This window comes from Dipodomys ordii, unplaced genomic scaffold, assembly GCF_000151885.1.
Source record: "Dipodomys ordii isolate 6190 unplaced genomic scaffold, Dord_2.0 Scaffold56, whole genome shotgun sequence".
Taxonomy (NCBI): domain Eukaryota; kingdom Metazoa; phylum Chordata; class Mammalia; order Rodentia; family Heteromyidae; genus Dipodomys; species Dipodomys ordii.
Genome location: NW_012267272.1, coordinates 6,308,917 through 6,323,067, shown reverse-complemented (window position 1 = coordinate 6,323,067; position 14,151 = coordinate 6,308,917). Strand labels below are relative to the sequence as shown.

Sequence of the window (14,151 nt, the reverse complement as noted above, 5' to 3'; positions counted from 1 at the left end):
AAAAAAAAAAAAATACCAATGTCTGTAACTAAACTTGTTGGGCTATATGCACGTGGTTACAAATGAATTAACTGAAGTATAACAGACACTATGGAGAGCTCAAATAGTATAATCTTTTAGACTGAAAGACTAGATCAAAGCCCAACAAAATCAATACCAGAAATACGTGAAAAGGGGATAGGGGGCAGGGCTAAGGGAAGAAGGTAGAGGAATGAAGGGGGGAAAGAGAGAACAATGTAGTCAAGAATTCATTGTAGGGGCTAGGAAGGTAGCTCAGTGGTAGAGCGCTTGCCTTGCATGCATGAGGCCCTGGGTTCGATTCCTCAGCACCACATAAGCAAACAGAAAAAAAAAACCGGAAGTGGCGCTGTGGCTCAAGTGGTAGAGCGCTAGCCTTGAGCAGAAGAGCTGAGGGACAGCGCCCAGGCCCAGAGTTCAGGCCTCACGACTGGACCCCCCCCCAAAAAAAAGAATTCATTGTATATACCTCAAAATTAAGAAAAATAAAGGGTGGGTCAAAGTGGGGGTAAGAATGTTGAAAGGGGCGATAAACTGCTTTGTTATATGGCATCTTCTCTATACAACTACCTAAAGATAATAGTTTTTTAAAAGAGTTAAATAAATGCAACAGATTATTTAAATAGCAAAATTCTAGGAGAAAAAGGCAAAATATAGTATAGTCATGTATTACAACCACATACATTATAACTCATACATTGTAGCCATATACAACAATCATTTTTAGTAATATTTGTAAATTCATAGAAAAATAGCAGTGGTGGGTCACACCTATGATCCTAGCTACTCAGGAGGCTGAGAGATCTGAAGATTACAGTTCAAAGCCAGGAAAGTGTGTGAGATTCTTATCTTCAATTAACCACCAGAAAACAGGAAGTGGCAATGTGGCTCAAAGTGGTAGAGTGCTAGCCTTGAGCAAAAGAAGCTCAGGGAGAGCACCCAGGCTCTGAGTTCAAGCCTTGTGACCAACCAAAAAAGAAAAAGAAATAGGAAAAATAGCAGTGTGATAGTAAGTATCTCTCATGAGGAACAAAAGTGTCAGAAAACAAAAGTCTTTCCCTAAGTATGAATATTCTGTATTGTTTTGTTTTGGAGAGAGGATCTTGCTATAGCCCAAGCTAGCCTCAATCCCCAGATCTTCGGCCTCAACCTGCTGAGTGCTGGGATTATAGGTGCATACCATCACACCCAGCTTGTATTACTTATGTATCAAGAGGAAAAATATTCCAAAACAACTGAAATACGGCATGGGTTCAGATAAACATGTTCAAGTACTCAAAAAGCATTTTAAGCTAGAACTAGCACATCTTAAAACAAAATACCACCAAAAAGGATATAAGATATTAACTAGACTAACAACTAGTTAAAGGAATATTATTAAGCCAAATTGACCTGGAGAGGAATCTATTGTGATACTTGATAGGCTCAGCTCCTACATTTGTCCTAGTAAGACTATAATTCACATCTACTACAGCTGTTGGAAAAATAGATTATGATATGACTAAGGGCTGGGTACATAATTGTGTAGTAGACGGCTAACTAGCACTCATCAGACCCTGGCTTAATCATCAGTATCACTGAAAAATAATAGATTAAAAAGCTAATTAACTAGATATCACCAAAGTTAGGAATACACTCAGGTACCTTTTCAGTGTTCCTAACTTGCTTCTTTCAATGCTGTTTTCTTTTCTTTTTCGTCAGTCATGGGGCTTGAACTCTGGGCCTGAGTGCTGTCCCTCAGCTCTTCAGCTCAAGGGTAGTGCTCTACCACTTGAGCCATAGCGCCACTTCTGATGTCCTGGCTGTTTATTGGAGCTAAGAGTTTCACGGACTTTCCTGCCCAGGCTGGCTTTGAAACTGCGATTTTCAGATCTCAGCCTCCTGAGTAGCTAGGATTACAAGTGTGAGCCACCAGCGCCTGGCTCGCTGTTTTCTTTATATGACTATGTAGCTAATGATGCCTGGCTCGCTGTTTTCTTTATATGACTATGTAGCTAATGAAAATTGTATAAAACATACAAAAAATAATTGTAAGTAAACTGAAGTAATAAAAGAATCTATAGAGGGTTAGGATTCAGCTTTGCTAGTAGAGCATTTCCCTAATACATATTTCATTACCAACAATGAAAAAAACAAAACAAAAAATTATATATATGCTGTAATTATTTCAATGTAAGCAAAAGGTCTACGTATACAGACACTGTTTGAAAGAATATGGAAAATAAAGGGTGAGCCAATTATGGGTCACTTTATCATTTAAAAAAACGAAGCATTAGTACATTTATGAAGCAAATAAAAACTAAAAGAGTCATTCATTACACTTACTACACGGAGGTCCTCAATGCGTTTTTCAAGAAGTACAGGCAGACCCTCTGGGAGTGTAGGTATCACCTTAGGCATAACCTGAGAGGCAAAGGTTGGCTGGATGGTGGTTCCATTTTCTCCCCCCGACTCAGAGAGAGGACTCTCATCAGAAGCAGCATCCAGGAATCTGTCAAAGTCGAAGTCATCTAGTATCTCTAGGGCATTTTCGGCTTCCTGAAACAGTTCGTGTTCATTTGTGCTAACAAAAATGGGGAGGTCTGGATCAGTGCTGCTCAGATTTAAGTCCGGGACATCATTTCCCAATGCTGTGGCAGCACACGGGGACTTGGTCAGAGAGGAGGTTGATAAGGTCACTGGGACTTTCGGATTAGACTCCTTTAATTCATCCTTCTCTTTTTGAAATTTTCGTATCATGGCAGCTAAAGAAAGTGAATCTTTATAACGTTTCTTCTTTTTTTCAGCCTTGTGTGAATTTAGAGCCACAACTCTGTAAAGAAAAAAAGTTATCAGTTAGGCTATGTGAGACTTTAAAAGTCAAAGCTCCATGGAAGAAAGTAGATATGGAACTAACATAGACATTTGAAAAGTGATAGAGCAATTTTCTTCTAAATTTATTAAGTTATACTGTGTGTGTATGTGTGTGTGTGTGTGTGTGTGTTTTCTTTATCATCACTTGGATTGTCATCTATTAAAGCAGATACATAAATGGCTATCACAGTGAAGAAAAAGAAAGGAATAAAGCCAATGGAAAGAAATAAAACTCAATGTTGCTTATTTACTAAAATGCATTAAAAGTTTAATACACTAATTGTAGAATGTCCATATTTCCTAGCCCATCTATAAAGTAGTAACCTTTATTTTATTGGCTGCCTAGCACACAAGGTTTTGAGTTTAAACCCATTACCACCAAAAAAAGAAATATGAAAAAAGAATTCACCAGTAATGTATTTCTTGTTGAAAATAAGAGTTACTTACAACCAGACATTTACTATTGTCCACCTTCAAACTGGGAGCACAAGTGGCTTAAGCTACAGAACACTGAAGAAATACTAAAGCCAATGTCCCAATTTGTGACCATGTCTTTTACACCTTTATGTTGTCATCTCCTAGATGCTGCTGCTCTAATTGATACTACCATCTGAACATCATTCAGAAAAGCTGTAATTCTCAATAACCTTCTCTCTACCTAAACTAGTGGAAAGTTGTATTTACTATCATTCTCAACTCTTTCTAAGTATTGTAGCTTAAATGTTTCTACATATACTACAGAGCCTACAGGATTATTACCTTGAACACAGCTCATATTTCAGTATTGTTATATATTCTAAACTTAAAACAGTGTGCCTGGGAAATTTTTAATGCTGAATGTGCTAGGATTACAGGTATGTGCCATCATTCCTGGCTTTCTCAAGAATTTCTTACTGACTTCTGGTCATAATTACAAGTATAACCCCATGTTTAGAAAGGGAAATATTCTATCTACATCAACCTTTTGGGTACTTCCTGGTTAAGGAGGGAAGGAAAGCTAGCCTCTCCGAAGAGTTTTTCCATTGGTTCTATGAAAAAGGCAAAGTAGAGGCAAGCAGCAATTCCCCACAGAATCTTACAAATATCTTATTCTTTTGACTCAAGGCTTTTGACAATTTTGATTTGATTTTTAGCATCAATATGCTTCCTAAGTCACAAACATAAAAAATAACTCTTGGGACTCACATGCTAAGCAGTGTTCTTTCATTAAGCACACCCCCAGCCTAGGATATTTATTATATTAAAGCAACCATAAATGTTTTTCACAAACACTACTGCTAATTCTCAATCTGAGCATCTAAAATTATTTTTAGGGCTAGAAGATTAAATTCTTTGTTGGATGTTTACACCATCTTTTTCAAATGGTTTTTTTGTTTGTTTTTGGGTCCAGTCATGGGGCCTGAACTCTGGGCCTGGGCGCTTTCTCTCAGCTCTTCAGCTCAAGGCTAGCGCTTTACCACTTGAGCCACAGCGCCACTCTAGGCTTTTTTTTTCTTTTTTCTTATGTGGTGCTGAGGAATTGAACCCAGGGCCTCATGCATGCAAGGCAAGCGCTCTATCACTGATCCACCTTCCCAGCCCCTTTTTAAAAATTTTTATTTTTTGCCAGTCCTAGGGCTTGAACTCTGGGCCTAGGTGCTGTATCTGAGCTTATTTTTGCTCCAAGATAGTGCTCTACCACTTGAGCTACAGTGCCACTCCAGCTTTTTTGAGTAGTTTACTGGAGATAAGAGTCTTATGGACTTTCCTGCCCAGGCTGGCTTTCAACTGCCTCAGATATCAGGCTCCTGAGTAGCGAGGACTACAGACATGAGCCACCAGTGCCCGGTTTCAAATGGTTCTTGTTGGAAAAATTGTAATGAGCAAAAATTTTAATGAACTAATCTGTAAGTTGAATCTAAAAATATTCCCAGTATCCAAAATGACAAAGCCTTCTGCTTATTAATAAATACCAACTTATCGCTAAAATATAAGTTAAAAGATTATTTATACTAGTCAGTATATTAAATTAGACCCAAGCTAAATTAATTAATGATAAATTACATTTCTACAAGGGGAAATAGTCATAATGTGACCCTAGTGCCCATATTAGGTTAACATACCCCATTTGTTTGGGTACTTTTTTCCTTGGCTTCTTCTCCTTTTCCCCTTCCTCTTTCCGCTTCCGCTTCTTTGTCTCAATATCATCCTCTTTTATTTTGGGAACCTGAATATTGATAAAAAGAATACATCTTTCATCTCAATGCCAATGCTTTTCTCTTTAACACTAGCAAGCTGAAATCCCGAGAAGTGATTTTTTTTTTCAAGTCTAAATGTCCAGGAGACACTGAGAAAGGTGCAGGTGCTCAGGGGCCAGGAGCACTCTCACCCTATGGTTTTGATTCAGTTCTCTGGGTTCTTTTCTGACTGATTGGGCAACTTAAATCAAAACAAAGCAGAGCAAAACCAAAACAAACATAAATGATTCACAAGTGTGGCAGGCCTGTTCTGTGAATCAAAACAAGTACTGAGAACTCTTACAACAATATTATCAACAGCATTCATAGAAAAATAAAAATGAGATATACAGGCAAATTAACTGGTTACTACTCAACTAGTTAACTATTTACAGAAATTAGATTTGCACATTTAACAAGGACTGTGGTAATTCTGGTACAATTAAGTCTTTGGATCTCATGTCAGAAAATACAGACACCATTAATTTCCCCCAAACAGTGTATTAATTCTAAAAATTATGTTCCAGATTAAATAGCAGAAAAGGTATTTAGTATTAAAACTCATCTTTACCAAATCTTTTTTTGTTTGTTTTTTTTAAAAGCCAGGGACAATTCTTTTTTTGAGGGGTAGCAGAGGACAATTTTCAATACATATATTACACCATTCTTACTTATCTAGAAACTTAAACATATCCCAGAAATAATAAATTATCAAATCTTATCTGTAGAGAAAAAATAATAAAAGAAAATATATTTTTCTTTTTCTTTTTTCTTTTTTGGCCAGTCCTAGGGCTTGAACTCAGGGCCTGGGCACTTTCCCTGAGTTTCTCTGGCTCAAGGCTAGTGCTCTACCACTTGAGCTACAGAGCCACTTCTGGCTTTTTCTGTTTATGTGGTACTAAGGCATCAAACCCAGGGCTTCATGCATGCTAGGCAAGCACTCTACCACTAAGCCACATTCCTAGTCCCAAAAGAAAATATATTTTAAGTATGATATAAATAGTAATTTTTCCATGTCTACATAATTTTAATTTAGGCATAAAATTAAGATTCATTAACTAAGGTTAGTGTTTTACTCTTCCTTTCATTCACAGGTACGGCACAAATGACATTCAAAAAGTACATGCTGGGGTGGAGGTATAGTAATGGTAGAGCTCTTGCTACCATGCATGAGGTCCTGGACTCCATCCTGAACACTGCAAAAACCCAACAAAACAAAACAACAAAAAGTACAACCTACTAATTCACTGTTATCCTTATTACTATAATGTTGAATAAACTCACCTTGGGTGGCTTGTGCTTTTGGTTGTCTGTAGTATCTTCTTCTTCAGTATCTGAAGCTTGGCGAAACTGCAGAGTGCCAGTATTGATATAAAAGCCTCCATATTTTGTTGTTAGAGAAGCAGGAACTAATTCATCATACTAGATTTAAAAGAAGAGTCAGATACATTGTACGTCTATAATTCTATAAATATGTCAAAGAAGTTCACTCATCATAAAAACATTGAATATAAACCACAAAACTGCAAATCAGACAACAAATCCCACTCCTCAGTACACACCAAAGAGAAGCACTAGTCAAAATAGGCAACATATTGAAAACATCTTAAATGTACATCAGAACACCAATCAGTTTTTATAAATGTGATGTATCTGTTCAACAGAATACTATTTGGCCTTATAAAACTATCACTTACAATCATATGTATACAGCTGTAACTTATTAAATAAAATAAACCACACAAACAAAGACAAATACCATGATTTTCACCTGTGTGTAAAATCTTAAAAAACTGAACTCATAAGATAGGCACCAGTGGTTCATGCCTATAATCCTAACTACCCAGGAAGCTGAGCTCTGAGGAATGCAGTTCAAAACCAAGCCCAGGCAGGAAAATCCATGACACTCTTATCTCCAATTAACCACCAAAAAGCTGGAAGTGGAGGCGTGCTTGGCAAAAATACGCAAACATACACAGATACATACAAATTTTTTTTAATCTACACATAATATTACTTTATACTTGTTTATGTTTCTCAACATGTTTATATTTACACCTTAAAACAAGGTGACTTTAAAAGATTCATTTCTGGGACTGGGAAGGTGGCTCAGTGGTAGAGCGCTTGCCTTGCATACATGAAGCCCTGGGTTTGATTCCTCAGCACCACATAAGCAAAAAGAAAAAAGCCGGAAGTGGCGCTGTGGCTCAAGTGGTGGAGCGCTAGCCTTGAGCTGAAGAGCTGAGGGACAGCGCCCAGGCCCAGAGTTCAGGCCCCACGACCGGACCCAAAAAAAAAAAAAAAGATGTATAACAATGAAGCAGGTGCGCTGGTGGCTCATGCCTGTAATCCTAGTTACTCAGGAGGCTGAGATCCTAAGTATTGTAGTTCAAAGCCAGCCCCGGCAGTCAAGTCCATGAGACTCTTATCTCCAATAAACCACCAGAAAACTGGAAGTGGTGCTGTGGCTCAAGTGGTAGAGTGCTACAGCACCCAGGCCTAGAGTTCAAGACCCATAACCAACAACAAAACAAAACAAAAAAACAGTCAGGAGATTCAACAAGAACATTACACAGTAAGAAAAGATCAAGAAGAATCTTTTTATTAAACTCATGAGCATTTGAACTGAAGATGAATACTTATCTCCTGGAAAAAGCATCATTCCTCAAAGAAAAATATGGAATATTCACAGGTATTGAGGAAATGAAATCAATCTTTTTTTTTTTGTCAGTCATGGAGCTTGAACACTGGGCCTGGGCGCTGTCCCTCAGCTCTTCAGCTCAAGGCTAGCACTCTACCACTTGAGTCACAACGCCACTTCCGGCTTTTTTTCTTTTTGCTTATGTGGTGCTGAGGAATCAAAGCGCTCTACCACTGAGCCACCTTCCCAGCCCCTGGTTTTTTCATTTTGCTTATGTGGTACTGAGGAATCGAACCCAGGGCCTCGTGAATGCAGGCAAGCGCTCTACCACTGAGCCACCTTCCCAGCCCAAGAGGGTGATTCTTTTTTTTTTTTTGTCGGCCGTGGGGCTTGAACTCTGGGCCTCGGCACTGTCCCTCAGCTCTTCAGCTCAAGGCGAGCGCTCTACCACTTGAGCCACAGCACCACTTCTGGTTTTCTGGTGGTTTTATTGGAGATAGGAGTCTCACAGTCTCTCCTGCCCGGGCTGGCTTTGAACTGTGATCCTAAGATCTCAGCCTCCTGAGTAGCTAGGATTACAGGCATGAGCCACCAGCGCCCGGCTTAAGAGGGTGATTCTTAACTGAGAATCATCACAATGAAGATAGTGATCAACGATGTTATAAATCAGCTGGACGCATGACTTAAGTTGGTAGAGCTCCAAACTAGCAAGCCAAGACAAGCAAATGCAAGGCCCTGGGTTCAAGGTCTAGAAATGTCAAATTAAAAAAAAAAAATTGGGCTGGGAAGGTGGCTCAGTGGTAGAGCACTTGCCTTGCATGCCTGAGGCCCTCCGTTCAATTCCTCAGCAAAAAGAAAAAAGCCGGAAGTGGCGCTGTGGCTCAAGTGGTAGAGCACTAGCCTTGAGCTGAAGAGCTGAGGGACAGCGCCCAGGCCTAGAGTTCAGGCTCCACGACCAGACCCCCCCCCCAAAAAAAAAAGAAATTATGAATCAATCCAGGCACCAGTGCCTCACGTCTGTAATCCTACTCAGGAAGCTAAAATCAGAGGGTTCCAATTCAAAGACAGCTTAGGAAGCAAGGTATGTGACACTCTTATCTCCAATTAAGGACCAAAAAAGCCAAAAGTAGAGCTGTGATTCAAGTGGTAGAGAACTATAGCCTTTATTAAAAAAAAGCTCAAGGACAGTGCCAGATCCCGAGTTCAAGCCCTAGGACCATCACAAAGCACACAAAAGAAGAAAGCACAGCCGGTCCCGGTGGCTCACGCCTGCAATCCTAGCTACTCAGGAGGCTGACATCTGCGGTTCGAGGTTCAAAGCCAGCCCGGGCAGGAAGGTCATTGAGACTTATCTCCAATAAACCACTGAAAAAAACGGAAGTGGTCTGTGGCTCAAGCGGTAGAGCACTTGCCTTGAGCTGAAGAGCACAGGGACAGTGCCCAGACCCAGAGTTCAAGCCCCACGACCAACCAAAAAAAAAGAAAAAAAAAGAAAGCATAGAAACAAAACAGCAAAAACTATGGTAAACATGTTATAGCTAAAAGAAATGTTGGCAATGAGACTCTTTAATATGTTTGTTCTGGGGCTGGGAAGGTGGCTCAGTGGTAGAGCGCCTGCCTTGCATGCATGAGGCTCTGGGTTCGATTCCTCAGCACCACATAAGCAGAAGAAAAAAAAAAAAGGCCGGAAGTGGTGCTGTGGCTCAAGTGGTAGAGCACTCGCCTTGAGCTGAAGAGCTGAGAAACAGTGCCCAGGCCCAGAGTTCAGGCCCCATGACCAGACCCAAAAAAAAAAAAAAACCAAAAAAGATTCATTTCTGATTACTTCATAAATTAGAAGCCAATGTGGGACTCTAATCTAGGACTTCTCTATTGAGCATTTTCTGCCCATATCTGCTGAATGACAAGCTTTTTGGTAAAGGAAGATCTCTACCTCCAAGGCATTAAGAACCATTAATTTAATAAACTGTTACTTGGCATTTGGCTAGAACCTTTCTCTTTTAAAAGGTTTTTATTTTCATTTGAAGTAGGAGTGGTAATGAAATTCATGTTAACTACATATGTCTGAAAATGAGCAATTACTAAAGAATCTCAAGAGATTTTTACAGGCTGTGGAAAGGAGCACAGCCTATCATAAATCATGATCTAGTATAGTGTTAGCAAACCACAACCTACAGGGTGAGTGCAGCCTACCAACTTATTTTATCCAGCCTGGAAGGAATAGACTGTACATGATTTAAATTGTTAGAAAAGTACCAGAAGATGGTAAGTATACTGTGGCACCTGTAAATAACATAAATTTAAATGTCAGGGCCCATAAATGAGGTTTTACTCTAACTGACTCACATGCATTGTCTGTGACTGCTCTCCAGTTACGATGACAGTAACTAACTGTAAGACATCACATGGCTTTCAGTCTCAAATATTTACTGGGTAGCCCTGCCAAACATGATCTAGTTTACTTCAACCCATCATAAACCAACCCAACATCACAAAATTTTAAATCTACATGCAGTATTCTCTAATTAAAAACAAACTTTAGGCCGGGCGCTGGTGGCTCACGCCTGTAATCCTAGCTACTCAGGAGGCTGAGATCTGAGGATCGCGGTTCAAAGCCAGCCCGGGCAGGAGAGACCGTGAGACTCCTATCTCCAATAAACCACCAGAAAACCAGAAGTGGCGCTGTAGCTCAAGTGGTAGAGCGCTGGCCTTGAGCTGAAGAGCTGAGGGACAGCGCCCAGGCCCAGAGTTCAAGTCCCACGACCGACCAAAAAACAAAACAAAACAAAAAAACAAACAAACTTTAGGGCTGGGAATGTGACTTAGTGGTAGAGTGCTTGCCTTGCATGCACAAAGCTCTGGGTTCCATTCCTTAGTACCACATACACAGGAAAAAGCCAGAAGTGGCGCTGTGACTTAAGTATTAGAATGTAAGCCTTGAGCAAAAGCAGCTCAGGGACAGTGGCCAGGGCCAAGATCAAAGCCCCAGGACTGGCAAAAAAAAAAAAAAAAAAATAGCACTCATAAAAACATTCATTGACTGCCAGGCGCCAGTGGCTCACGCCTGTAATACTAGCTACTTGGGAGGCTTGAGATCTGAGGATCGAGGTTCAAAGCCAGCCCAGGCAGGAAAGACCGTGACACTCCTATCTCCAATAAACCACTAGAAAACCGGAAGTGGCGCTGTAGCTCAAGTGGTAGAGCGCTGGACTTGAGCTGAAGAGCTGAGGGACAGCGCGCAGGCCCAGAGTTCAAGCCCCGCGACCGACAAAAAAAAAAAAAAAACATTCATTGAACTACTTAAGTTATTTTGCCTTTGCTTCTACTAGCCAAAATAATTTGCTGCCATATTAAAGACATATTACTCACAGCTTCTGAGTTATCAATAAATGGATCTGTCTCATCATAGCCAAAGCCTATATCAATTAAATCTTGTAGCCGATCCTTCCGGTGTTTACGGGGTTTTCCACCCTGCAAAGAACAGACAGATTAGATTGATGGAGTGAGCATGGTATTTTATAAAACCTGTTAGAGGAATTCAAATGACTTTTTCACAAAGGGGACAAAGCAATTTTACATGGGAAAACCCTAACCCAGCCATAAGAAAAACATTTAAAATCCATATTACGGGACTATCTACAAAATATGTGACCAGTGTTCTTCAAATAGTCATGATTATCAAAAACAAGGAGAGCTGGGCCCTGATAGCTCACGCCTGTTAGCCTAGCTACTCAGGAGGCTGAGAACTTAGAATCACAGTTCAAAACCAGGCCAGGAAAGTCTGTGAAACTCTTATCTCCAACTAAACAACAGAAAAGTGGAAATGGAGAAAACTCAAAATGGTAGAGCCGGCAGCCTTGAATCAAGCCCTGAGTTCAAGCCCTACAATTGAGAAAGAAAAAAAAATCTGAAAAACCTAAGAATTAAAAAAGAACATAAGAGGAAACAACCATATCTGGTGAAACATGGAGTTTAGTTAATAGTAATGTAGCAATGGTGGTCCCCAAGTTGTAACAAATGCACTTTATGAATGTGCCATTCTAACAACTGGGAGGGGTAAGAACTGTATAAGGATTTCTGTGTTTTCATTGTAACTTTTCTGTAAATCTAAATTTTTTTTTTTAAATGGTAGAATGCTTTGAATTTAGGGCTTTGTTCTTGCTTGTTTCTTTTGAGAAAGGGTATCTCTTCTTTCTCTTTTTTTTTGGCCTGGGCCAGCTTGGGCCAGCCTGGGCCTTGATCCTCCTATTTATGCTTCCCACAGTAGCTATCTAGCTGTTGGTTGAGACAGGATCTCATCAACTTTTTGTCAGGGCGAGCCTCACATGGTAATCCTTACAATATCCCCCTCCCAAGTACCTAGAATTACAGGTATGAATCACTAAAGACCAACTTAAAATTATTTTTTGAGGGCTGGGAAGGTGGCTCAGTGGTAGAGCACTTGCCCTGCATGCCTGAGGCCCTGGGTTCGATTCCTCAGTATCACATAAGCAAAAAGAAAAAAATTATTTTTTGAACATTATATAATTATACAGGTAGAAAATGAAAAATAATGCATAAAAACTGCTCAGGACTGGGAATGTGGCTTAGTGGTAGAGTGCTTGCCGAGCATGCATGAAGCCCTGGGTTTGATGCCTTAGTACCACATAAACAGAAAAAGCCAGAAGTGGGGCTGTGGCTCAAGTGGTAGAGTGCTAGCCTTGAGCAAAAGCTCAGGAACAGTGCCCAGGCCTTGAGTTCAAGCCCCAGGACTGGCAAAAAACAAACCAAACAAAAAACCACTGAAATCAGAGTGAAGTCGGCTTCCTCATCAATTGAGCACTCCCAGGTTTAGAAGGGTACACTTATGTAAGACAAAAAACTGGGAAAAGTTGGGGGATAAACAGAAGGGTCTTCTCTACTATTTTACAACTTCTTCTAAGTCTATAGTTCTCTTTCTCTCTCTCTCTTTTTTTTTTTGTACCAGTCCCTAGGGTTGAACTCCAGAGCCTGGCTACCATACCTGAGCTTTTGTACTCAAGGTTACCACCCTATCACTTAAGCCACAGCTCCTTTCCAGCCTTTTGGAGGTAGCTAGAGATCAGTCTCACAGACTGTCCTACCAAGGCTGGCTTTGAATCATGATCTTCAGGTCTCAGACTTCTGAGTAGCTAGGATTAAAGGCATGAACCACTGGCACCTGGCTGTATCTGTTCAATGTTAATACCCATATTAAAATGTGGTGAAATAATATTTATTAATGTAAGGAGTAAGAAAACTAGTTTATCAATTGTCAGAATTTTGCTGATTCTCAGAACAATACTGGTACTTAAAAAGCATTTAAAAAGTTGTGGGCTGGGGCTGGGAAGGTGGCTCAGTTGTAGAGCACTTGCCTTGCATGCATGAGGCCCTGGGTTCAATTCCTCAGCACTACATAAGCAAAAAAAGAAAAAAAGCCGGAAGTGGCGCTGTGGCTCAAGTTGGTAGAGTGCTAGCCTTGAGCTGAAGAGCTGAAGGACAGCACCCAGGCCGAGTTCAGGCCCTATGCCTGGATCCAAAAAAAAAAAAAAAAAAGTTGTGGGTTCGGAAGGTGGCTCAGTGGTAGAGTGCTTGCCTCACATGCATGAGGCCCTGGGTTCAATTCTTCAGTACCACATAAGCAGAAAAAGCTGGAAATGGCGCTGTGGCTCTAGTAACAAGGCACTAGCCTTGAGCTGAAGAGCTGAGGGACAGTGCCCAGGCCAAAAAAAAAGTTGTTCAACCCAAGAAGTATTGTTAGACCACATTTAAATAGCAAGATGCTGTTTTTTCATCTGTCATACAGGCAGGATGACCATGTTTTTCATTATGAAAACTGAAAAACACTGCAGTATACCTCTATGGATAAATACAAAGAATCTCAAAGACATAACCATGGTTATTACTAATGGGAGAATATAACTGGGAACAATAGTGAAGACTTTGACATAAAAGGAAACATCTGAATCTGTTTTTAGTAAAACAACTGTGCCCAACGCTGGGGACATAGTTGAAGGATACTGCATTTGCTTAGTATAAATCCTAGATTTGATACCCAGCACCAAAAAAAAAAAAATTAAGTATAAAGAGGAACTGCAAGTGTGGTTCAAGTGGGTACAGAAGGAGCTGTGAGAAAGAGTGTGTAAGGTTTTTAGTTCAAGCCCCAGTACCAGCAAAACAAAGCCAGAAAAAGTACAAAAGTACACATATATAAACATGCATGCATTTTTTCAAATCTCAAAAGGATACATACTGGAATGTTAAACTATTTTCAGTGGTTATGCCTAGCAATAGGCTTATTAATGATTAGGTAATTTTTTTCTGGTACAGGCTTGCTTCAAAACTCACCACCCTCCTGTCTCATCCTCCAGAGTACTGAGATTAAAAGATCTGTGCTATTATTCTTTGCCATTTTTTTTTTTTTTT

General features: G+C 40.1%; 1 protein-coding gene across 1 annotated transcript in view; it reads right to left on the bottom strand.

The window, feature by feature from the left end:
• Positions 1 to 14,151, bottom strand: part of Ubn2 (ubinuclein 2) — an 86,371-nt gene that overhangs the window by 51,375 nt on the left and 20,845 nt on the right. The window contains exons 3-6 of the mRNA XM_013021614.1: positions 11,098 to 11,199; positions 6,372 to 6,509; positions 4,974 to 5,077; positions 2,338 to 2,830 (exon numbers count right to left, since the gene is read on the bottom strand). Of these exons, the coding sequence (XP_012877068.1) occupies positions 2,338 to 2,830; positions 4,974 to 5,077; positions 6,372 to 6,509; positions 11,098 to 11,199 (837 nt within the window). The remainder of the gene's footprint in view (positions 1 to 2,337; positions 2,831 to 4,973; positions 5,078 to 6,371; positions 6,510 to 11,097; positions 11,200 to 14,151) is intronic.